The sequence below is a fragment of the Mauremys mutica genome, chromosome 9 (assembly GCF_020497125.1).
Source record: "Mauremys mutica isolate MM-2020 ecotype Southern chromosome 9, ASM2049712v1, whole genome shotgun sequence".
Classification (NCBI taxonomy): domain Eukaryota; kingdom Metazoa; phylum Chordata; order Testudines; family Geoemydidae; genus Mauremys; species Mauremys mutica.
This window is the reverse complement of record NC_059080.1, coordinates 11552186-11575810: the sequence shown is the minus strand read 5'-3', so window position 1 is coordinate 11575810 and position 23625 is coordinate 11552186. Positions and strand designations below refer to the sequence as shown.

Below are 23625 nucleotides of genomic sequence, written 5' to 3'. Positions count from 1 at the left end.
AGCAACATTTAAAAGGAGCATCCATGTCCTGAATTGAAAATATTTTCTCAGTTGCAAAGCGATCTTTGCACTGACCTGATTAATAACATGCCTGCAGCTAGAAATCCATATTGCAGTCCAAAGGAATTGTCCTGCTGAGCTGTGTAAGGACATATGGCTTAGTGACCAATACCAGCCACATATGACTTCAGAGATCATTTTCCTACCTAAGTCAACCATTTTTGATCAACAAGTCTCTAACTGCCTTTGCAGATTAGCTTTGGCAGGCAAGAGCACCACAACCAGTTCCTACTATCCTGATTTTAGCCTCCAAATACTTTTAGCACTTAGTAGCCCCTCTTGACAGGATGTACGTGAACGGGTGTTCTAGCTGTTCACAGTTAAACTGTGTTTAGTCGAATGGTTCTGGGGCTTCATGAATCCAGACTTTGCTTTGATACTGTCGCTGTGCAGCATCAAGGACTGAATACATAAAAATGGTAATCAACAAGGTACCATATGGAGATCCTGCTCTCCTGCTGGGACCTTCCTCCATGCTGCCATGTTTCCCTCTGGGCTAACCCTCACCCCTCTGGCACATGAGGAGGGCCGTCTCTCCTCGAATTTCGCCGTCCTTCCCCCGACTCCTGCTCAGCACAGCCATTGCGACTCGTCACCTTCTCCTCATGCCCTGGCTTTCAGGGCAGCTGCATTTCAGACAGGTCCTGTAAGTTGCAGGACTGACCCTGTGGATGGTGGCTTTGTTGCTGTGGATGGAGGAAGTAGCCCATGGTATTCTGCTGCGGTATATGAGATGGCTGGAAAATACGCTGATTTTGACTCCCCTGGACTGACTCGGGGGCTTGCATCTGTAGAAAGGAAATGCGATACAATCAGTCGGGTTTCCCAGCAAACACAGATTCGCCTTGTGCCCTGATCTAGCTTCTTCTGGCTGTTCAATCGGTGCTCTGGAAAGGGTTGGGCTGATTCTGGACAAGGCTATCAAAGGACCATACAGTGCAGCGTCTGGGAGCAAAATGCAGGGCCTCAAGTTTCAATTACCCCGAGGGCCTAAATTTTCAACATAAGCGCGAGTTTCCGGGCACTCAGTTTGGATGTCAAAGTTATTTGCACTCCTTAAACCACAGACAATCAAGTACCCAACCCGTGGGGCTAGTGCTACGATTGCCAAACCCACAGAGAAGCCTACGAGAAGGCTCCAGTCTGGGTGAGTGCAATTGTCAACGGCTACTACAGAAGTCTAGAAGCCTCCGCAGGACCGGCACCCTCCTCCTCCTGCGAGGAGCGATGGCTGGGAAATCCGCATAGCGACAGCTCCAGGAGCCTGCTCCCATCCCCCCTGCACACGGCAGCTCAGCTGGGTTCCGAGGGGCCATGGTGCCTGGCCGCAGTAAGCCTCTGCGGCATAGCCAGTCCGTGGCATGTTCCTGGTGGTATTGACGTCTGATCTCACAGTGGACAGAAATTCTCATCTTTGCAAGGAAATACCGAGTCGTGCAGTGTGACACACAAATGGGTCGTGGAAAGTAAATGTGAGCAGCAACGCAGCCCAAAGGTGGGAGTGTGAGGCAGCTGTTGACTTACTGTGACGTTGGACATGTCACTTGACTTCTCACGTGCTCAGTTTTGCTGTTTTTCACAAAATGGGGATGAAAGCACCAACCCTTCCACAAGTGCTAGGAGGATGAATTAAGGAGTTATCCCTTGTAAAACACTGGCTCTGTGCCTGTGCTGAATTTGTCTTAGTCCACATCTTGATGGGATTATTATGTAATCCTGTCTTTTTCAACCAGCTCTGCAGCATAACTAGCTCCACCTGTATCTGATCTCTTCCCATTACTTTGCTACATACCTCCATACATATGACACATTAAATTTACGGCTTTTGTAAACCCACTCAGTTTTTGAGAGAATGAAAACTATTTTCAATGATTAATTAGCCTCAGTGATTCCTTCCACAACCTGTTTTATCAACCGGGCACGATCCTTGCTCTTGAAAATCAAATCTGTCTTTGCTCAGTGGCCCAATTAAGTCTTTGAATAAAGAGCAGTGTGTGGCTGATTTAAAAAAAACAACACCAGTCTGCTAGGGTGACCTGACAGCAAACGTGAAAAATCAGGACAGGGGTAGGGGTAATAGGAGCCTATATAAGAAAAAGACCCAAAAATCAGGACTGTCCCTATAAAATTGGGACATCTGGTCACCCTACAGTCTGCTCAGATACTACAGGCACATGAGGCTAGATTTTCAAAAGTGCTTTGAACCCAGCAACTCTCAATGCTTAACATTCCCGGCCAGATTTTCCAAAAAGCTCCATGTACTGGGTGCTGAGCTGCATTTGAAAATCTGGCCACTTATTTTGATGCCTTCTGAAAACATGGTCTCAACTGTGCTGACCATTTTTGAAAATTCCGGTGATATAAGGCAGGCTGTAGGTGTGTCTAGGTACAATGGCGATGGGGGTCATGTAAGGTAAGACAGACAGATTCAAGTCACGTGAGAGCCATTCCTGCTAATCTGTCTGATTGACATTTACAAACCCCGCCCAAGTCTACTACCTGCAGGTAGAGATGCTGCTGCTGAACCTGCTGTTGGGGTGGCCATTGGTGGAGATGAACTGGAGGCTGCGTCTGGTGGGAAGTGAAGTTGGCCTGCGGAATCATGACCGAAGGGGTAAATACAGGAGAAGGGGCAGGAGCCCTGACTGTGCTACATGTAATTGGCTGCATCTGTAATGGGGGAGGCAGCAGCTGCTGTTCTGGAACAAATCTGTAAATAGAAGGAAAATAAAACACTAATAGAAGGTAAACAATGAGTCAGCATGAGACTAAACGCCGGAGAACTGCGCTGATTAAAACAAAGCAAAATGCAGTCTGGAAAAACAACCCGGAAAATGTACCAGACTAGCCGCAAAAATCTCCCATCAAGGGCGGCAGGTAGCCCGTGCCTCCCCAAACAGCCTGACCTGGCCCTGCTCATGCTCTGCCCCCATGCCCTCTCCTTCAGTTCTCTGCCATGGCCCAGGCTGCAGGGACTCAGGGTGGCTGCACTCCGACCGCATCAACAGGAGCTGGGGGACTGGGGGGACCTCAGCACAAGGGGAGGGACAGGGGCCTCCCCCAATGGCTGGGTCACCAGCCACCCATGTCTCCCACGTCCTTTATCAGTATAATGACATGGAATTCATACTTCAGCTCCACATGTGAGAACAAGAGTGTCTGAGTTGGAGAAGCTGATGGTTCTGCTGTATGGTTACACCCCCACCGAAACCGTGAGTCTTGTGACTTGGTCAGTTTAAATAAGAGATTCGTCGATTCACAGAGCCCAAGCCCAGAAGGGACCATTGTGATCACCTAGTCCGATCTCCTGTATCGCACAGGCCAGAGAACTGCCCCAACATAATCCCCAGAGCAGATCTATTAGGAAAACATCCAATCTTCATATTAACATTGTCAGTGATGGAGAATCCACCAGGACCCTTGGTAAATTGTTCCAATGGTTAATTACTCTCACCATTAAAAATTTACACATATTTTCAGTCTGAATTTGTCTAGATTCAACTTCCAGCCATTGGATTGTGTTAGACCTGTCTCCGCTAGCCTGAAGAGCCCGTGATTAAATATTTTTCCCCATGTAAATACATACAGACTGTAATCAAGTCACCCCTTAACCTTTTCTTTGTTAAGCTAAATAGATGCGGCTCTTTGATCAATGAAACAACCACATCCATTGGCGTACTTAGATGTAAAGCTCTCTGGGACAGGAACCAATACTTCATTGTATGTTAGTACAGTGTCCAGTGCAATAGGGGTGGCATCTCTGGGTGCTACTGAAATAACAACAATAGAAATAAGGTGACTGCGGCAGCACAACCTTGAAAGGAGTGCAGCTGTGCTAAGATGAACAGGTTAGAGCATAAGAACACAGCAAAGAGTTTACCTATGCCAATGGGCAGCAGTACAGTAACAATACGTCTCTTTCTCTAGTACAGTCAGCGTAGGGCTGGACAGGGAACGTATTTTATTTCCCGTGAACATTTCTCAAGAAAACATTTTTTCATTTCTGTCAAAAACTTTGGATTTTGAGAAGGATGGCGAAAAACCAGAACCGGAACATTGTCGGTTTTCTGAAACTGAACGCAGCAAATGGTTGCCAATCCCCGCACAAAATGTCAGATTTTAGTTTTCAATAAAAGCCTGAAAAATCTGGACGAGACCTGAAATTTACTTGGAAAATTTTCTATTTCATTGAAGGGATGTTTTTCATTAAAAAAAACAACCCGACATCTTTTTTTTTTGTTCAACCAGCTCTAGTTACTTATCTCTTTACCACTGATTTTTTTTTCTTTTTTGGTAACCAAGATTTTTGATCATTTTAATGATCCCAAGAAGAACCCCAATAAGATCTTACACGTGGACAAAGCCGCTGAAGAGAAAGCTCACTGCTGAGATAGTGTACAGGAGGAACAGGGAAGACTTACTTTGCTTGCTGTCTGCCAGCACTGTTTTGTGATGACTGATTACTACCATTAGCACTCGGCATCAAGGCTTGGACCGGCTGATCTAACAACATCCTACGGCAGAATGAAAACATGGCACAGTCAGAAAAGGTATTTGTTTTTTCCTACATTCAGATTCTTCACAGTCAATCTCTAGTACCCTAGTAAAAGCTGTGTGAAAGCTCTCAAATCTTCACTAACTCATTCCATCCAAGATTATGGACCTGAACGGTTATGTGCATATAACGTAAGATCACTATTTTATCATCTGCTCTAAAGAGACAACAGATCTGAGTTGAAACGTCTAAGCCTTTCAGATCACAAATGTTTAATTGATCTTGTTCACATTATGATGTCCCACCCTCGTGGAAATTAAGGATCCGGTTCTTTCACTTGCTTTGGACACGAGCACACATTTAGCCGGCATCTGCCCACAGAAGAGTTCCAGGTGCCTCACAACACATACTAACAGTGTTTGCATGCTAGTTTCGGGAGCTGGGTTGGGTGGTGGTGGGGCTGGGTCTGTAAAGTGCATAGCACGCAACAATTGATAACAATATTCGGGCCAAATTCCATCCTGGATTACATGGGAATTTGACCTTAACATGTTTAATGATCTAAAGCCTCTTTTAGACAGAAAGGCCTCCAGGCAACTTTTTTTTAAAGGGCCTGATCCTGCAAGCACTTTTGAAAGGGCCTGATCCTGAGAGCCCGTTATAAAACCAATATCTGCTGAGACGTCACGAGAATTCTGCACGTGGATGGCTAGCAGGGCTGCACTGAAAGGGGCTATTTCCAGGGCATCCATCCTGGCAGGAGAACGGATATTCTGGAGTTCCTGGGCTACTAAGAGAAAACCATGGGTAGCACTAGTTTTGCCTCTTTATTCCCCTGAAACCAAAAGTTCAGCTCCCTCTGACCGAAGCAAGGCATATAGTACATCTCGCGCCTAAAAACTCGTTAAGCTATATGGGAGGCATATGTATGGAGGCATTAGTAAAGCGTTAGTAAAGCGTTAGTAAAGCTTTAGTAAAGCATTAGTAAAGTGTTAGTAAAGCGTTAGTAAAGCATAGCTCCTGACGTGTAGAATGAAAGCCAAGCCTTCAGTGCTGCCCAGTCCAGTGCACAATGATATGTTCCTCCCACTCAGACCTCATCAGGAGCCAGCACTGACTGCATTCCTACCTTAGACTCCTATCTTGGCTGTAGTCAGACGGTTGTTGCCTTTCGCTCATTTCCGTCGGCATCTGAGCAGAGACAGTGATGGGATGAGTTTGGGAAAACATCATGGAGCTGTTGTAGAGGGGCATCGAAATGCTTGTCTGCGCTGGCAGACATGTTTGCTGTGCCTGGCTGCCTCTCATTAAGTGCTGCTGCTGCTGCTGCTGCTGTACCTGAGATATAAAAAATTGTCCCCTATTAGCTGAATCAACTCCATGGCGGAGACCATCTACCTCTAACGTGCAGTTAGAAGGCAGACTGTGTGACAATGGCACTTCCTGCTCCCTGAATACAACAGGGGACAAACAGCGGATCTGTTGAGTGCAAACAGCATGTCTGCAACAGGTATCCCTCAGTGGCCATTGTGCAGGTGCTGGGAGATTTTGCTATAAAAAGAAGTTGTCTTTTCAAAATCAGACTATAACAGAAGGGGGAGAGCAGCACAGATGTGATGGAAGGAAGAAGCCTACAGTGGGAGAAGGTGACTGAACAATCTGGAGCCCTCACTAACGGATTCTTGTGCTTCCTCTACGAATATGGCTTCTTCTCCCTGAGTTATAGCAGTGTAAGTCCCACTGATTACACCTGAGCTACTCCAGACAGACTCTGGTCTAACTAAGAGCAGAACTGGAATCAGAGGTTCCCTTAGGTCTAACACGATTAAATCTCTAGATACTACAGCAAAGTGACAGCACCTACATTCATCATGTGAATCAAAGTCACATCCTAAAGCTGATTAAGTGATGCACGTCCCACTCACTGCAGCATGAAACCTAGACTCAGGAGGCACGAGGAGAATTGTGCTCATTAGCGGGGGGTAAAGTGGAGGGAGCCACAGGGCCTGGGCATCAGCGCCATCCTTGGTGCAACTCCAGCCAAGTCAGGTGGAGTTGCCCTAGGGACGGCTCTGTCCCTAAACAAGCTGACATGCAATAATTACAAGGGCCATTTATAAAGAACATTCAATTGCTATTGAAGAAAACCAAGAAGTCAGCAACCTGTGAGGACGTGACACAAGGTTCCCTGAGGAATTGATGTGGTGACGGTAAGTGTGGGGTACTGTAGTGTTTGGATCCCATAAGGCCTTGCTGCTGAGGCTTCTTGGCTGTGGCCTGCCCGGTTGCCCCAGGCTGCTGTGGTTGGGATGGCCTTCTTGGGCTCTGTTGTTGTACGTTGTTAAAGACTAAGGGCATAGGTTGTTGCATCAGCATCTGTAAGAAAGAGATACATGAGCTGGTACAGCAGTTTATGCATTTAATTTTTTAATGCATCTTCCTGACTGTGCTACAGTAAGCTCTCATTCAATGTACAATATTGCTGGTGCAAAAGACAGCGTTCCCAAGATCTATTAAATCGATACATTAACATAAATTGTGCTGGATTCCCTATATCCAATAAAACCAGGTCCTTTGCCATGGCTTGGCAACGTGGTATTGAGATACAGTTTCACCTCTAGTTCACTAGCTCTAATGAAGCTTTATCAAGTCAAAACTGAAAGGCACTGGAATCTGATGGCTTTTGCGAAACAACTGGAACCTGCAGTCCAGATGTTGGTCTATGGGTGCCTATATCACAAAACTCACCGCAGGGGGATCAGCCTTAACAGAGAAGAAGGACTAAAGGAACATGGATACTTATCTAAACCACCATCTCTAGTTCAGGGGTGGCTCCAGGCCCCAGCACGCCAAGCGTGTGCTTGGGGCGGCATGCTGCAGGGGGCACTCTGCCGGTCGCCGGGAGGGCGGCTGGAGCCGCGGGACCAGCGGACCCTCCGCAGGCACGCCTGCGGGAGGTCCACCGGAGCCGCGGGACCGACGAGCGGCAGAGCGCCCCCCCCACTCCCCCCGCAGCATGACACCATGCTTGGGGCGGCGAAATGTCTAGAACCGACCCTGCTTTAGTTGCTGAGCCTGTATTCTTTATTCATGCAACAGTCCCACGTGTACCAATTAGAGTAAAAAGCCCTACATGGGCTTTTCTGCATGTGGCTATTTTCAGTATACAAACCCAATATTACAATGGACAAGGCCATGTTTGCTGGTGGAAATGGTACATTCTGCAGCAGTGAAGTGATTAATATACAGAGCTGGTTTCTATTTTTTCCCCTAATATATTTGTTAAGGAATAGATCTAATTTGTGTCAATCCTTTCTCAGCTATTCTCCAAACCTATATTTTTGGCACTGTACTTTGACTGAATTTTTACCAGCTCACCAGACCCTTCTCCACATTTGACTGACTCATTGGTGAATGATATCCATTTAGAATGATCAACTGTACTTTTCTCTCTTTCAACCTCTTTGCTACTTAGAATAGTGAACATCTAAATTAAAAGTGCATGCACGTTGAAGTGATGCCAACCATGCACAGTAAATCTGATCAGATTATGGTTAGTAAATTTCAGCTCTCAGTTTGTAAAACTGGATTATTTTTTCAGTATGTTTGTACATTGTCGACTTTTGGATAAAAGGAGGAAATGGATGCAGTCACTATTGTTCTAGCTGCACCACAGTTTGTTATAATGAGTGACAAATCCAATGCACAGATTAAACACAAAATAATCTATGCTGCATTTGTGCTTTAATGTCACAAAACAACTTTACACCAGGGGTGATTTGCAGTTAGCTCTTTAAAAGAAAAAAAAAGGATCACAGGATAGTGTGTAGATACCAAAAAAATTCCTGTGTAAATCATTTCTGGAGAAGATTCCATTTCCAGAATTAAAGCATACTCAGTTATTCCAGTGTCACCAAGCTCAGGATATCTGAAGAGCATTTGCTTTCCCATGTTGTGCTGTCGTTAATTTTAGTGTCACATCTAATTATTTCTTTCACGGCATAATCTAACAGGTGAAGAGTCATCATTGCCTTCCTTAGTGTCATATTTGACTCGAATAGCCACCTCTACTTAATTAGAGGAAGTTTTTTTCCAAAAACTGTCATCAATTATGATGCACTGGCTCTCACTAGCAGGACATATCCTGTGTAATACTATGAACAATATATGTCCTCTAATTCCTTAGGAAGAATCTGGGCCTGCTTTCTAAACCTATCTTGTTCAAACCCAACAAGAGATATTTAAGAGAGAACAGAAAACCAACCTTTGAGAACCTCATAACACAATAAAACCCTGTTACCTGGCTTCCCAAATAAACATTGCAAATAGTCTGTGACCATTCAGAGCCAGTGAATAGTATGATACAGAATTCTTTCGTTTCACCCAGAAATGCTCGTATCAAAGCTGAAAACTAGTCTCTTGTTTTATGGAATTGTATGGCAGTTAAGGATACAGGGGATGGTGCAATGCTGTGAATTGCTTTATTCAAGTTACTGCAGGATGAGTCTGTGCAAATGATACTTTTATTGCAACTTGTGGATATTTTATGCAGTGGCCAATATGGAACACAAACACTGTATTTTCTCAAACAGCAAAGCACGTTATCTTCCATAATAGCATCACAGTCTACTGTAGCTCTTCATACTGTAATGAGCCACTAGGGGGCGCTGCAAGTTAATTTTATTCCAGACACTTTAAGAGACAGACATTCCGATTAAATAATGAATTAAGAAAAAGCAGCAAAGAATCCTGTGGCACCTTATAGGCTAACAAACATTTTGGAGCATGAGCTTTCGTGCGTGAATACCACTTTGTCAGATGCAAGTAGTGGAAATTTCCAGGGGCAGGAAATTTCCACTACTTACATCCGACGAAGTGGGTATTCACCCACGAAAGCTCATGCTTCAAAAAGTCTGTTAGTCTATAAGGTGCCACAGGATTCTTTGCTGCTTTTACAGATCCAGACTAACACGGCTACCCCTCTGAATTAAGAAAAAGTAACTCTGGGAGTAAGGTTGTAAATTCCCCATCCCTGACTTGAAGAGCTCAGTGATGGAGTTTCGTCTGTGAAAGCTTCTAACTGGAATAAAGCTAGTCACTTGCTGACCTTTAACAGCACATGAACTGATTTCTTTTGGAGGAAACCTGCCTGAGGTCTTTATAATGGCTAGAACCTACTGGTGCCAACTACAGTAATTATTGGAATAGCCACAAGATGGTGCTTAATCGTTAGCCATAAATGCACTCTCTCTCTGTGGTACTTAAGTGACATACAGCAGTTGAAGGGAGCATTAAACAACAACGTTCCAACAGTCTCACTTGTTCCCCTGGGCATGTTGGGATGGGCGGGTTGTTGCTTTAATCTTCTCTCTTCCTTCTTTCTCTCTACTCCTTCCCCTCTGCAATCCTATATGCCAATTTCTGGCAAACTGGCCCCGTATATTTCACGTTAGGGTATATAACGATCACACCCAGTGAGAGAGTGTGTTCAGAATGCTCAGGACTGGATTGTACCGTGTTAGCTGGGCCACAGTGTCTCCAACTCATACACTGTGTCAGTCAACATACATAAAGCAGCTGCAGCAGAATCATAAAATACAATAAGAGAGTGAACTGTGAATAACAGAAAATCAAATGTTCGCTTGTGCCCAAATAGTTAGGTGGAATCCATGACCACCCCAATCCTATTAACCCTGTCAGTTTTAGCTGCAAATCTGCTACTGAGCTTCTGCAGTCTTACCCGATCCTTCAAACTTCAAGCTCTTCTGAGTAGGTGACTTTTTATTAGACATAAACTTTGGGAATTTTTTGATTTGGCACAATTACCAATTTGATATTTAAACAACAGGGAAGCAAGAACCTCCAGCCCTGCTGCTACAAACACTAAACCGTCCTTTCTTTCAGGAACGATCACAGTTCAACAGTTCTAGAGCTTAGGAATGCATTGCCGATGGTGTTCATTTCTCATTTTTTTCCTTGTGGCAGGAGAGAAAATGCCCCACTGGACCCTCCTGACGGTGAAGATTAAATCAAATGATACTTTGGGCCCAGGGAATCAGACATGGAGAGCGGGGGACACTGGAACGGATTCACATACCTGCAGATTGGAATCTTGCACTAGTTGGAGCTGCTCTTTGATAACATGGAGCTCTTCTTGCTGTGTCTTGATGTCAGCTTGCAGTATGCGAGTCCTCTCCTCCAGCTGTTCTTTCAGTTGATGCATCATCCCTAACTGGGCTGGGAAGTGGTACACTGGCTGCGGAGAAGAGAAAACACTTCACAGTTAGCACCTAAGCTGGATGAACTAATATTGCTGCTGACTGCAGAAAAGCGAATGCTCTCCTGCAGGACAGACTGCGTCTCAAAATATGGGAAGCTGCCCCCATGGAAAAGATGACTATATTGAAAAATTACATATTGGTCACTTGCAAGTCGATGCCCCACTGCGTTACTAGACTCTCACGCCGGTGTTCCACCACCGAGCATAGATGTGGCGTAACCCAGTGGAGAATCAGATTTTGGGTGCTTGTACTGAAAAGAATGGCGAAATGGCAGGAGCTTGCTATGAGCCTTACGGTGCAAGTCACCTCCCTCTAAAAATGATTCTGAATGGGCGAGGCCCAAGGCAGCTACCGGAAAAGTCAATGGAAAAACTGAGCCCCAAGTAAGAGCTCAGTCATGAGCCACCTTATACACGTGTAAGGGGCTGTAAGGTGCCCCCGACGCCTCTGTGCAGCTACCCACATCAGCAGCCTGTGTGCAGGGTCAAGAGCCGTTCCTCCCTCTACAGCAAGTAGCTTGCTAAGCTAAAGCTAGTATCATTCATCTCACAGAGCGCTCAGGAACCGTCACCGGCGGGGCCTGCCTACGTATGCGTCTCTGATGGGCCGCTCGATGGCGCAGACACAGTTAAAATAACCTGGGAGAACGCTGTTGCTGGAACCACAACAAAGGTCTCCAGCTCTCAAAACTGGTGCATCCAGCAATGAGGTAAAGCGCTGCTAACTCAAACCTTAGCTGAGTCTCTTGGGCAATGATTTCAGACCTCTCCTCAGGCTACAATAATGTTACAATCTGCTGGCCATGCAAAGGCTAACGTGATCTTAACAAAACCAAAGCACGTACCATCACAGCTTGCTGCGAGGGAATTGTTGGCTGGGCCACATGGTGCTGAGTGAGATGTTCAGCGGATGCCTGAGGAGTTACGATTGCCTGGGGAAGAGAACAACGGTTTGGTTTCGACCACAGTGCAGCTGACGTGAGGGCCAAGAGAGTTACCGAGGGCCAGATCTACACCAGAAGCAAATGTGTTACCCCGAGGGGCTCCTGCTCTCCAAGCATCGGCGCTGGCCAAATACAAGGGAAGACATTCTCACGTGGTCTGTGGACACGCCCATTTTACCTTGCTGAAGTCTTCGCATTTCCGAGACCTTTTACTTCCTGAGTGTGCCACACATTTACCATCGGAGAGATGGCTCCACGTGGGGCTGGAATAAGTGACCGACTGGCAGTTTTACCAATTGAAACAGGTGCCGACCGTTCCCTTGGGGACAGAGTGAGCCCTCGGTAACTCCACTGGAGGCAGCACAGCTGGAAGGATGAATCTGGCCTCTTCCACTTACCGCCGCTAATTGCAAATCTTTCTTTGAAAATTCCCTTTCTGGATGAAACTCTCTTCACTCTCACAAACCCTGAGAAAACTGGGCTTTGCCTGAGTCTGGGCAAGCAAAAGTCAACCCCAGGCACATAGAGGCCATAGTGTAAGCCTGCAGTGCCCCCTCCTCCGGGTACTCAGCCAGTCTCTGGCCTGGGATAGCAGGCACGTTTCCCCCACCACACTGGCCTGGGGTACTGTAGCTACCTGAGCGACACAAGCATGGACGCTGTTGCCTATGCGGAGCTGTAGTGCAGACTGCTCTGCTGTGCTCCACAACCCCGTGTTGCTGCTCTGCTGGGGGTCATCTCAAGCACTGTGTGAGGGCTGTAAGCTAGCCCACCTTACCAGGGAGAAAAATAATAATAAGTAATATGTGGAGATACACCTATCAGATAGAGCTGGAAGGGACCTTGAAAGGTCATTGAGTCCAGCCCCCTGTCTTTACTAGCAGGACTAAGCACTGAATTTGCCCCAGATCTCTAAATGGCCCTTTCAAGGATTGAACTCTCAACCCTAGGTCTAGTAGGCCAATGCTCAAACCACTGAGCTATCCCTCCCCTGCCAAGAAGCTCATTAGATTCATAAGGCCAGAAGGAAGCACCAGACCAGCTAGTTGGCCCTCCTGTGTATCACAGGCCACCAACACCTGCCCCGCCCAACCCCAACACCCGCACACGAAACCCACCACCGCCGCAATCACTGTTTCCCCCCTGCAGTGCTAAGCGCACGCTGGAAAGGCCGTCGCTCACAGGGTTATCTACCTGTGCGCTCCCGCTTGAGGCCAGCCTCAGAGACGCCTTCTCCTGCTGACCCATTGGCACTGATTGCCTGGTGGGAGTGCTGGCCTCCGTGTGCCGCACGGATGATGTGGCTGCAAAAGAGAAGCTCCTTTTAGATGAAGTAACAGTATGAGGCCATCAGACGGGCTTTCCTATTCTAACGGAACCGGGAGGAGTGGAGGCGTGGCAGGCCCAGCTGCTACCCAGCGCCCCAAGACACTGCTGGACCTCACAAAAATATCTGCTCTAACAATTGCCTAAACGCGGCAAAGGAAGCAAGAGGATTGCAGTCAAGGACCATGCCCAGTCCATGAGTCACACCAAGCTGAACTGCTGCCCAGACCTGCTTACCCATCGTCTCCCCTGCTCCTTCTAGGCAGGGTGGGCCGGTTTTGATGATAATGCCCCATTTCAACATTCTCTTCACTGTGTTTCTCCACATGAGCCAGGCCACATGAGCCCCACAAGCTTCCCCACATGAGCATGAAGCCAGACCATTTCTGCCCTCAAACACACTCTGACTATTCCACTGCACGACTAGGGCCCCCAGGCTTGCTTTCAATACCGCAGTGCACTATATGCATGTAACATCCCTGGGAGGCCTCGTCCTTAGCCCAAATGTGACAAGGTGAGATCCCAGCCACGTCGCTCTGCATGTCAGGAGGCCGGTCTCCCAGATCCTCCTGGGCACTGACTCTCCTCCATTCAGGAAGTGAGGGGCCAGCTCTTAAATGTCTGACCAGCTTAGATTTGCACATGTGGCCTCTGCGGTACTTAGCCCTCAAACTAAGACAGTAATGATGAGCTGGGCAGACAGACAGGCAGTTTCTACTGAAATGGATAAAGTGGAGGCATTTTTTAAGGGCATTCACAGAAATGTCACATTAAATTCCAGTATCTTGTTGCTTCAGTGTGATTCACTGACGATCCAGTGTGATTCTCAGCAGGACGGCTAGAACGCTACACATCCCCCCCTAAACTTTCCCCCATTGTCACCCCTGGGGCAGCAGAAGCAGCAGGGGTGCTTTAACCCTTGTGACCTACACCTGCTCTGACTCAGCCACGCTTGGTATCAGAGCCTCCTCCTCCCACAACCTTCCCCTATCTCTGCACTCGCTGGCTCTCGCCCCATTCCCAATCACAGCCCAAACGCCACCTGCCTGGCTGCATGGACGACGTATATTTCCAATGCACCTGCCGCTGCAGTATCTAGGCGTCTTCACAGGGGAAAGGAGGACCACCAAGAAGGCCAAAACTCTCTGCCTTCCCCCTGATTAACCCTTCTCACAAGCACTGGGTTTTGGCTTCACAGCTTAAAAAAGGGGTTTTTACGCAAGATAACCAAAGCGTGTTAGCGAACCCGCTGTAAAATCCCAGCGGAGATGAGGCTCTGAACCTCTGTGAGGGAGTGAGGACAGGCCCATGCTAAACTTCCGCCCAGGGTTGGGGCCTCCCCTAGTTTACCGTGCGGTAAAACTGCAGATGCCTTGTCTGCATTCTGCTTTCACAGCCGGGTCGTATGGTAAAAACACACCGTTTCTTTGTCAGTGAAGACACAGCCTTGGTGGCTACCTTCACTACCCCTGGGAGCTTCGCTATGGTAGAGCTGCTGGGAAAGGCCGGTACATTCAGAGGCCAGGCGTGGTCCCCTCCTGGTATCCTGGGAACCCCAAAAATGTCAAAGGGGGCTACTCTGGGTTCAGACAGCTGTGACAGATATAAACTAGCCAACTGGCAGACTGTCCCCTCACACAGGGTTTTTAGGTCTCTCGATATAGTGTAAAACTTCCAACCGAGATTTGAGGTGCAGGGATTATTTAAGCGGCTCCGTGCTTTTGCCAATACGTTAGGATGGCACCTCGCCTTTGCGGGGAATCTGTCGATGCGGCGTGGGTACGTACATGCTGAGTCGGAGAGTGCGGTGTGTGAAGATCGCCGGGAGCTAGGCGAGGATACAGACACTCTTTCCCTGCTGGTTTCTTGGTTGTTTCCACATTGCCTGATGTCTAGGTAACTATTGTGACTCTGCAGTGAATGAAACACAGACAGCAACATCCTTAGCAGCACAAAAGCAACAGCGGCTTGAACCCCCTTGAATCTTGATCATGGCTCTTTCTCAGACAAAAACGGTGTTTGGTTCTTAAAGGGCCACAGCTGCCGCTACAGAATTAATTTGGGTGATTGGAAACAACCAGCAGCTTGCCCAAAAGAGACCTTTGGATGACTCCTTAGGGGATGTCTGCTCTGCAGCCTGAGGTGGGACTGCAGCTGGGGTAGACGGGCCGGTGCTAGATTTACCTGCGCCAGCACAGCTGAAAATCACAGCTCAGATGTGGCGGCCCGATCTTCAGCATGGGCCAGCAAGGAGAGTCCACACCCAGGGTCCCTGGCATGCTGGCACAGCCAGCGCTGAAGCCTGTGTTGCTGCATCTATATTGCTATTTTTAGCTGTGGTCATGCAGGTCCGCCTACTGTGCTACGATCCTGCCTTGGACTGCAGTGCAGACATGCCCTTGGTGGCTCTGAGTGCTAGCCCTGGAAGCCAGTGAGCATAACAATGTGCTCATTTGGAGACGTGACCCTCAGGCGCTCACCTAGCCGCCTTCCTTAGTAAGAGCTGAGCTCCTCGGTGGGCATGCCTACTGCCTGCGCCTGGTAAAACGGCTGCATGTGCACTCACGGTTCCCAGGACCCCCCATCTGTCTCAGATTTTGGGATGATGCAGATTCCTACCACACGGACCCATCCTTCTGACCCTTGCAAGATGCATCAAAGGAAGGCAACGTTCTCCCACCCTCAGCTAAGCCTCCCGCGTGGCAAAGCCATCGCATCACAGAGGGAAATTCCTCATCCCCCCATCGGCTGGAGATCTGCCTAATACAGTGCACATAAGAGGGCAGGCACAGGGTGGCTTTGTGGCTAAGATACTGGCTGGGAACTTAGGAGATCCAGGTTCAACTCCCACCTCCCTTGCACACCATCTGGGTAACCCCAGTATCACCCACCACCTCAGTTGTCAATCAGAGACAACACTCTCTCTGGTCTATTAAAACTGTAAGCACTTAGAGGCAGGGACTGTCTCTTCCCAGCTGTATCTATAGTGCCTGGCACAATGGGGCCTCTGGACATCACTAGAATATAGACAGTGACTAATAATACTACTCTATGGTGTCACATACACTAAGCCAATGCTTGTGAGACTCAGGAAGGAGGAGGCTGGATGGGAAGGACACCACATCACCCCCAACCCTCTTTATGATACACTCCCCTCCTGCATTACAGGGTGCTGCCTCTTGCTCCGATTGCCAATAGATTGGTGTATAAATAGAAGCTTCCTTCTGCCCCGTTTCTCCAGGGATGTCCCAGCTCATTGGCTATGACACGCTGGGCAGTGACTGGGGAATGAGCGCGTGACTGTGGCAGCAGCAGCTGGCTGGCTGGAAAAGGGAAAGAGTTCATGTGTTGCAGACCTGGTGGGAGAGGGCTGGGAGGAGACACAGACCAATTTTGGGGGATGTCGGCCGCAGCTTGATTAGCTTGTATAACCAATGCCGGATGGCGAGTGTCTGTTTAAGCTGAGATCCCTGCTCTCCTTACCCAGGTGGGTAGTCACACTGACTCCAATGGAGCTACTCGAGCGAGTAAGGGGGTCTGGCAAAATATTTGGAGATGGGACTGGCCTAATCCCTGCCCGCTACACAATCACGACAGGAGCCCGAGGTCTTACCCCAACAGGGCACTAAGAGGCCACCCAGCAGACTGTTTATGTACTCTGAGGGCAAAGCAGCCCTCCTCTCATGCAACAGGACGGCCAAGCCAGGCACCTTCCCCACACTGTCTGCCAGCCTTCCACACCCACCCAGGTAGCTAATCATGCTAACCTCTCACCCCTCCTCCTCATTCTCCTCCCCCTCCAATGGGAGAGATTGTCCTTTTTTCATCCCTCTTGCCAATGGAGGCCAGCCAGATTCAGTTCAAGGTCTGGGTAGTAATGTCTTGGCAATCAACAGGGATGGGAAAGAAAATGCAGGGTAGCAGTGCCCGGCAGGTCAGCGAGAGCTGTTTGCTAGAACGAGTGGTTGTTTGAATGCAACAGAAGCCCTTTAAGACAGTAAACTATCCAAACTACACCATGGACTGTAACAAATCTAAATCACATACTCAGCAATCAGCTCCACTGTGCCCAAGCAGTCTGCCGTGTAAAGACCACAGTGTATTAAAGATTTATTATTATCTAACCAGCCCCCCTACACCTCCCTGGAAATGGCTTCTCTAAAGTAATGTCTGAAGAGCTATAAAGCCAGCGGATTGATAACCCCAAACGATTACCCAACGCGCCACCTGCAATTACTTTGCAATGTCGTGTTTTGAAGCTATTCGGTGGATATACTTAAACGAAACTGAAATGACCCTGGTAACTGAGCCTGAGTGACGATGCCCGATTGATCCAAACAATGGAAATTATTGCTATGATCACAGCTCTGCCCTCTCTCTGTATCCTGCCCAACCTTGCAAACATGGCTGAGACCTGAAAAAAAAAATCAATAAATCATTCTTTTCCCTTCACTTCCTATCTTGTCTGATTACTCCTGGTGAGTCAGCATAAAAGAGGCAAACACTGTGGTACTGATCTGTCGTCAGTGTCTCGTATGTCGGTGGTACTGAGTGTTAGTACATCATTTACTAGCTAACAAACTTCATTCTGCTCTCTGTAAAACAGCTTCTTTTCTTCTACTGAACTGAGGTGGCTTAAGCTATAATTTGGGTAAAGGTCTCAGAGAGAGCGAGAGGATCTGACCTAGCAGGATAATAATGATGCAATTATTCAGTTTGCATTGTTATAAACGAGCTATTTTAGTGCAATGCCGTGTTAAAATCCTCCTAGTGGGTTTGAAAGATAAAGGACTGGGTGGTTTGGAGGCTGAAGCGAGGAAAGGGAAACAGGGAAGGCGTAGTCCATGTGTTTTTCTACCATTAATGAGTTCCTTTTATTCGTTCCCTTGAGCATGCACTACCTTCAAAGAAGAAGATGCCAGTTCGATTGATGACTCCTCAAGGCCAAGATCTCTCCTTCTTTCAGCTCGAACCTCTGCATAACTACATTGGGGGAAAAAAAGAGAGATTTAGAACAAAATTCTTATTGCTTACTGGAAATGGAAAGTAGGCTGTGAAATAAAAACAATGGCTGCTTCCTTAATGATACTAAGCTGATATACAGTTCTCTGAGGACCTCTTATTTTGTACCTGCAGCCAGAAGCGGCACCAGGGTTTTTGCCACCCTAGGTGGCAGTGCTCCTCCTCTGAGCATTTGGCAGTCCTTCTGCTTTGCGTCTTTGGGGCACTTCGGCAGCGGGCGTCTTTGGGGCACTTCACTTGCTCCGGGACCCACTGCTGAATTTCTGCCGAAGATCCGGAGTGGAAGGACCCCCCCATACCGCCAAATTTCCACCGAGGGTGGCAAAGTGCCGTCCTGAAAATCCTGCCGCCCTAGGCCACTGCCTAGTGTCGCCTAGTGGAAGCGTCGACCCTGCCTGCAACTTTGTACACACACAATTGTTCGTGGGCAAAAGGTCCTGTATTCTACAGTCTAATTGCTGATTTATAGGTGCACATGTACTATTTGCAGATGCAAAACTGCAGAGCAGATGCAAGAAGCTGCACGTGTAATCTGGGGCACCAACTGAGACGCTGATTTATAAATTCTGGCCCTAAATGTCTTAAAGCAAAACGATACTCAAAGCAAAGATCTGTGAATATGTTCCTTTGTGAATAGCAGGGAAAAGAGCATCTTCTTCCTTACTACAATTACCTTCACAGAGGAACTCCCCATTCTCCACAGCCTGTCAGAGAAACAGTCGTGATGCAGGTAAGTGACAGTAGGAGGTACACACAGCCTGTAGCCAATTTCTTGGGTGCCTTAATAACAGTGGTACAGTAGCTCAATGGGACTCAAGTTATGCCCTGGGGAGCTTCGCCTGAGGAAGGCCTGCATGGCCGTGACCCCTGCTTTTGTAACTGAACAGTATCACACGTGTGCGGGCACCTCAGTCATGGGATGGCACATTTTCAAAGCATGAGCCAGCACCACATATCACCAGAGACGGGAATACAAATCCACCTACCGACTTCAGTGGAAGCTGGGCATGTGGAATGATGGTAAGTGATGAGCCAGTTTTAAAGCCCATTTTGATCCCTGAAGAATGTGCCTCAGAGTCTAAGCTCTCTTGCAGCTCTTACTAACTGTCTTTTAAATAATAAAACAGTCATGATTTATTTGACCTGAGATTTAACTATGAGAGTTCTTAAAAACCAGGAGATATTTCAGACTCTGCAGTACGGATATAGAGTGTGGGCAAGAGTAGAGTGCTGGAACTCAGGGGGAGGGATAGCTCAGTGGTTTGAATATTGGCCTACTAAACCCAGGGTTGTCAGTTCAACCCTTAAGAGGGCCATTTAGGGATCTGGGGCAAAAATCTGTCTGGGGATTGGTCCTGCTTTGAGCAGCAGGTTGGACTAGATGACCTCCTGAGGTCCCTGATATCTGTGATTCTGTAACTAGGGTTGGGGTAAGCACCCAATCCTAAGGTGGGGTTAATGGGCACAGATCCATTAAGAAGTCAATTGGGGGTTGCTTATTTACACACTTCAGAATCTGGCCCCTTAGCTGCAAATTTCCTTTATTTCGTCTTTCAAATCCAAGGTTCTGTTCATTTTTCTATTTTACTAAGTAAAATGTATGTTCAACTTGAATAATTTGATGGGCGTCTAGGACTTTATTTAGGATGTGCATGTATCTGAGGCAGAGACAGAAATATATGCTCACACTCCATAAAGTTGGAACCTTAGGTGACGGAAAGGTCTAAAAATTCCCCAAAACAAGGCAGAATCAACAAGCCTCGAGATGTGTACGTACCATCATGAATGCATTCAAATTAAAACAGCTCTCAGGGTGTGGTTTATACTAGCATATCTAATTCTACCCACATATGCCTACTTATCAGGATACGATGCTCTTAAGGTTGTGTTTCAAACAGAATGACTAATGGGCTTTTCTCCAAATATTTGATAGTCTCAAACAGGGAAGACAAGGATAAATTCACATTTTACTAACATCAGCTGACCAAACTGGTACGTCACTTTCTTTTTAAAACCCTCCACTAAATCCATTCTAAGTACACACTCAGTCTTGTTCCAACCGGCAATGGAAAGTTACCACTGACATAGATGGACGCAGATTCCAACCCAGTAATTGTGTATCACAAGCCTCCAAAACGAGAACAAGACTGTACAAGATTCATAGCAGATTATTTAATGCTATGAGTACAATAGAACCATCACTAGGGGGTGTCATGTGCTAAATTTTATAGTTCATGTAGGAGAAACATAAATAGCTATCTTCAAAATAGCTCAGTGGTTTGAGCATTGACCTGTTAAACCCAGGGTTGTAAGTTCAATCCTTGAGGGGGGGGGACCACTTAAGGATCTGGGGCAAAATCAGTACTTGGTCTTCATGACCCTTCAGGGAGGGTCCCTTCCAGCCCTATGAGATAGGTATATCTCCAGCTATCTAGAGCTGTGCTCTAATAATAAAAAAAAGAAGTGTATGAATGTGTTGACATCCATACAGCATTCTGGTTATGAGCAGCTTTAAGTTTTTGATGTATCTGTGTCATGGCTAAGGACAAAAGTGGAACATAATATACTCAGCCAAATGTTGCTTCCAGGCTTTTTGACTTCGTTGCCAAAAAGTGAGTAATGAAAACATTAAAAACAATTTCCAAGTTCTCACCCATAATAATTTTATATAACTATGTATCATCATAGTGAGTCAAATCACACCGCAAATATTTGGCTAACACATAAAAGAATGGAAAAATGGAATGGATGAGCACACTGATTAACAGAAAGTGTTAAGCACATATTCCTACCTAACTACAAGGTGTGTACAAACAATGAACTCAGGTTTGGAGTTCCACTGGTGGTACGTGATGTAATAGTGCGTTTGCAACCATATCCATTGCTGGCCTTTGGTCAAGAATCTGTAGTAACAGGACTTTCCTTTTCCAAATTGCATCACTGTTAAACAAAAAGAAACGATTTGGTTAATAACCGCTATAGTCTGATTGTAACTGAGATTAGAAGAATAGCTCGGTCCTATCTAACACTCTTAACATTGCTATCGATCCTTCTTCAACACTGCTTCCATTTTCAACCAGGTGCTGAGTTTTAATCTGATTTGTGGTTATTAATTTAAAAAGAAAGTGCTCCAATATTTGGGGTTCATTTTTATAAATGGTCATAGCTGGCACAGGCAGAGAGTCTGCGTCTTTGCCAGCGAACAGTACATATAAATGACATCAACCGAAGGGTACATGGGCACTTTATCAGTCTATCTGCATGCATTTCAGACATCGCTGGCTTAAAGTCAGGAAGCTGATACTAGAACCCTGATCTGCAAGTGGAAGTCTGTTGAACTGCTAATTGAAATGTCCACAGATTAGACTGTATATGAGCGGGACCAAGTCTTCCTTTGAGAGCCAGTTGTGTCTAAAGTTAACCACTTACATCTCCCTTTTAAAATACAATTTAACAAGGGTTGTGTAATATTAATGACCAGGCTTTTAAAAGGGCTTCCCAAACTACAGGCACAATTTTGCACCAGCAATTCACTGTGTCTACAACTGAACTCTTTCAGGAGCTGATCCAAAGCCCACTGACTCCCATTGACTTTGAAGGGCTTTAGATGAGGTCCATAGAGCAGAATGGATGGTCTTGGGGTTAATGCACTGAATTGGGAGCCAAGGGCGCTGGAGTCACTTCCTAGCTCTGCCGCAGATTTCCTGAGTATCTTGGTCAAGGCATTTAATCGTCTGTTCCTCAGATTGCCCACGAGCCAAATGGGAATAACAACACTTCCTGTCCAGGCCGGGGTAGTTGAGCAGACAACTTTCTTAGTGCTTGTGCGGTGCTTGGAGAATATCAGGATGGGGAATATAAGTAACTAAGTAGGTACATTAGATGCCTGAGTATCAGATTCCACCCACAGATCCAGTAGCGTTAGGTATCTAAATAGGCTGAACCGCGGCCCTGCCCCCGCACCACCTGCCCCCGCACCACCTTTCTCCCTGAGGCCCCAACCTTTCTCCCCCCCACCTGTTCCCCACAAGGCCCCGCCCTCACGCCACCCCTTCCCTGTGAGTTCCTGCCCCCGCACTGCCTCTCCCCACAAGTCCCTGCCCCCATGCTGCCTCTTCCCGAGGCCCCGCTCCTGCACTGCCTCTCCCCACCAAGACCCTGACCCCCCATTCGCTCCTCTCTGGCCCCGCCCATCACTCGCCCTTATGGCGTAGCCCTTGACTGCAAGCGCATGCTAAGAAAAGGACATGGTCAATTTAAAATCACACTTCTGCCTGAATGGGATTTTTCTACCTACTACTGTTCCAGATAACACCAAAGATTATTACAGCTGCTAGAGATTGGACCAAAACAATTCTATTATTTCAGTTTGTTTCCGTCCTGCGTTTGACACAATTTGTGTCGTCATTTTCACTGTTTCCTCTGTGTACTCAGCCAAGCACTCGGGCCCCTGTCATTGGTTTGGGTCTTTTGCACAGCAAGAGGGAAGAACAAAACTGGATGTAAAAGCACAAGATAAAGCAGGGGGGGCGGGAGATGCACATGCAGTACCTGAAACTACTTTTAACTCATCATTTGAAGCTGACTCAATTCCAAAGTCTATAATTGCATCTACAGTCTTGGGTCTATAGTACTGGAAGGTGTCACCCACCCACCCACCAATACTATATTACACACACAGCCATAGGTGCCGACTCCATGGGTGCTCCGGGGCTGGAGCACCCACAGAAAAAAATGAGTGGGTGCGTAGCCAGCTTCCTCCTCACTCCCCAGTGTCTCCTGCCCACCTGCTTCCCCGCTGAGGGGACGGAACTGGGTGGGAAAGAGGTGGAGTGTGGGCGGGGGCTCGGGGGAAGGGATGGGGTGGGGGCTTGGCCTGGGGCAGAGCGGGGGCGGGATGGGGGTGGAGGCTTGGGGGAAGGGGGTCAGGTGGGGGAAAGGGTCAGGGTGGAGCAGGGGGTTGGAGGAAGCTGGCGCCTGTGTATACAGCCTTTAATGCTAGAGAAGTCAAAAATGCACCCTTTGGACACTACAATGGGAGGCTCATGGCTGTCATGCATGGATAAGCCCCATGGAAGCTACAAGTCTTGCATATAATGCTCCGTCTTGATGAGAGCCGAAGGGCAATTGAGCGCTAAGAAGGAACTCAAAACCTGCGTTTTCATGGAAGGGTCTACAGTGTGCATTCCCGTCCTGGCTGGCTGGCTCCAACGGGGCAGCTGAGCATGTGCCCACCACCTAGCTGGAACACGTTGCTGGTTTATAGGGGTTCAGGTGCCTATAGGCTTCAGGTTCAGATGAAATTAAAAAAATATGGGGTCATAAAACAATACCAGAGAAGCTTTCCAATCCCACACTATGTAGTAAAACAACACATTTACTTAATGCCACCTCCCAACCCCTCCTTAGAGTAGGTCCAAGCTTCAGTGAGATCTGGAGTAACATCAGCATGGTGTATTGTAGCAGGAGCAAGCCAGGCATGGTATGGATGGCTCCTG

The 23625-nt window shown here is 47.3% G+C and overlaps 1 protein-coding gene across 1 annotated transcript in view; it reads right to left on the bottom strand.

Annotated features, from left to right (window-relative positions):
- Positions 1 to 288: 288 nt before the first annotated feature.
- The window catches only part of PASD1 (PAS domain containing repressor 1), a 76001-nt gene continuing 52664 nt past the window's right edge, over positions 289 to 23625 (bottom strand). Inside the window, exons 11-21 of the mRNA XM_045030721.1 lie at positions 20920 to 21067; positions 18007 to 18088; positions 14893 to 15016; positions 12974 to 13083; positions 11681 to 11767; positions 10653 to 10811; positions 6716 to 6931; positions 5685 to 5884; positions 4482 to 4574; positions 2560 to 2770; positions 289 to 848 (exon numbers count right to left, since the gene is read on the bottom strand). Coding sequence (XP_044886656.1) covers positions 678 to 848; positions 2560 to 2770; positions 4482 to 4574; positions 5685 to 5884; positions 6716 to 6931; positions 10653 to 10811; positions 11681 to 11767; positions 12974 to 13083; positions 14893 to 15016; positions 18007 to 18088; positions 20920 to 21067 — 1601 coding nt within the window. The 3' untranslated portion in view covers positions 289 to 677. The remainder of the gene's footprint in view (positions 849 to 2559; positions 2771 to 4481; positions 4575 to 5684; positions 5885 to 6715; positions 6932 to 10652; positions 10812 to 11680; positions 11768 to 12973; positions 13084 to 14892; positions 15017 to 18006; positions 18089 to 20919; positions 21068 to 23625) is intronic.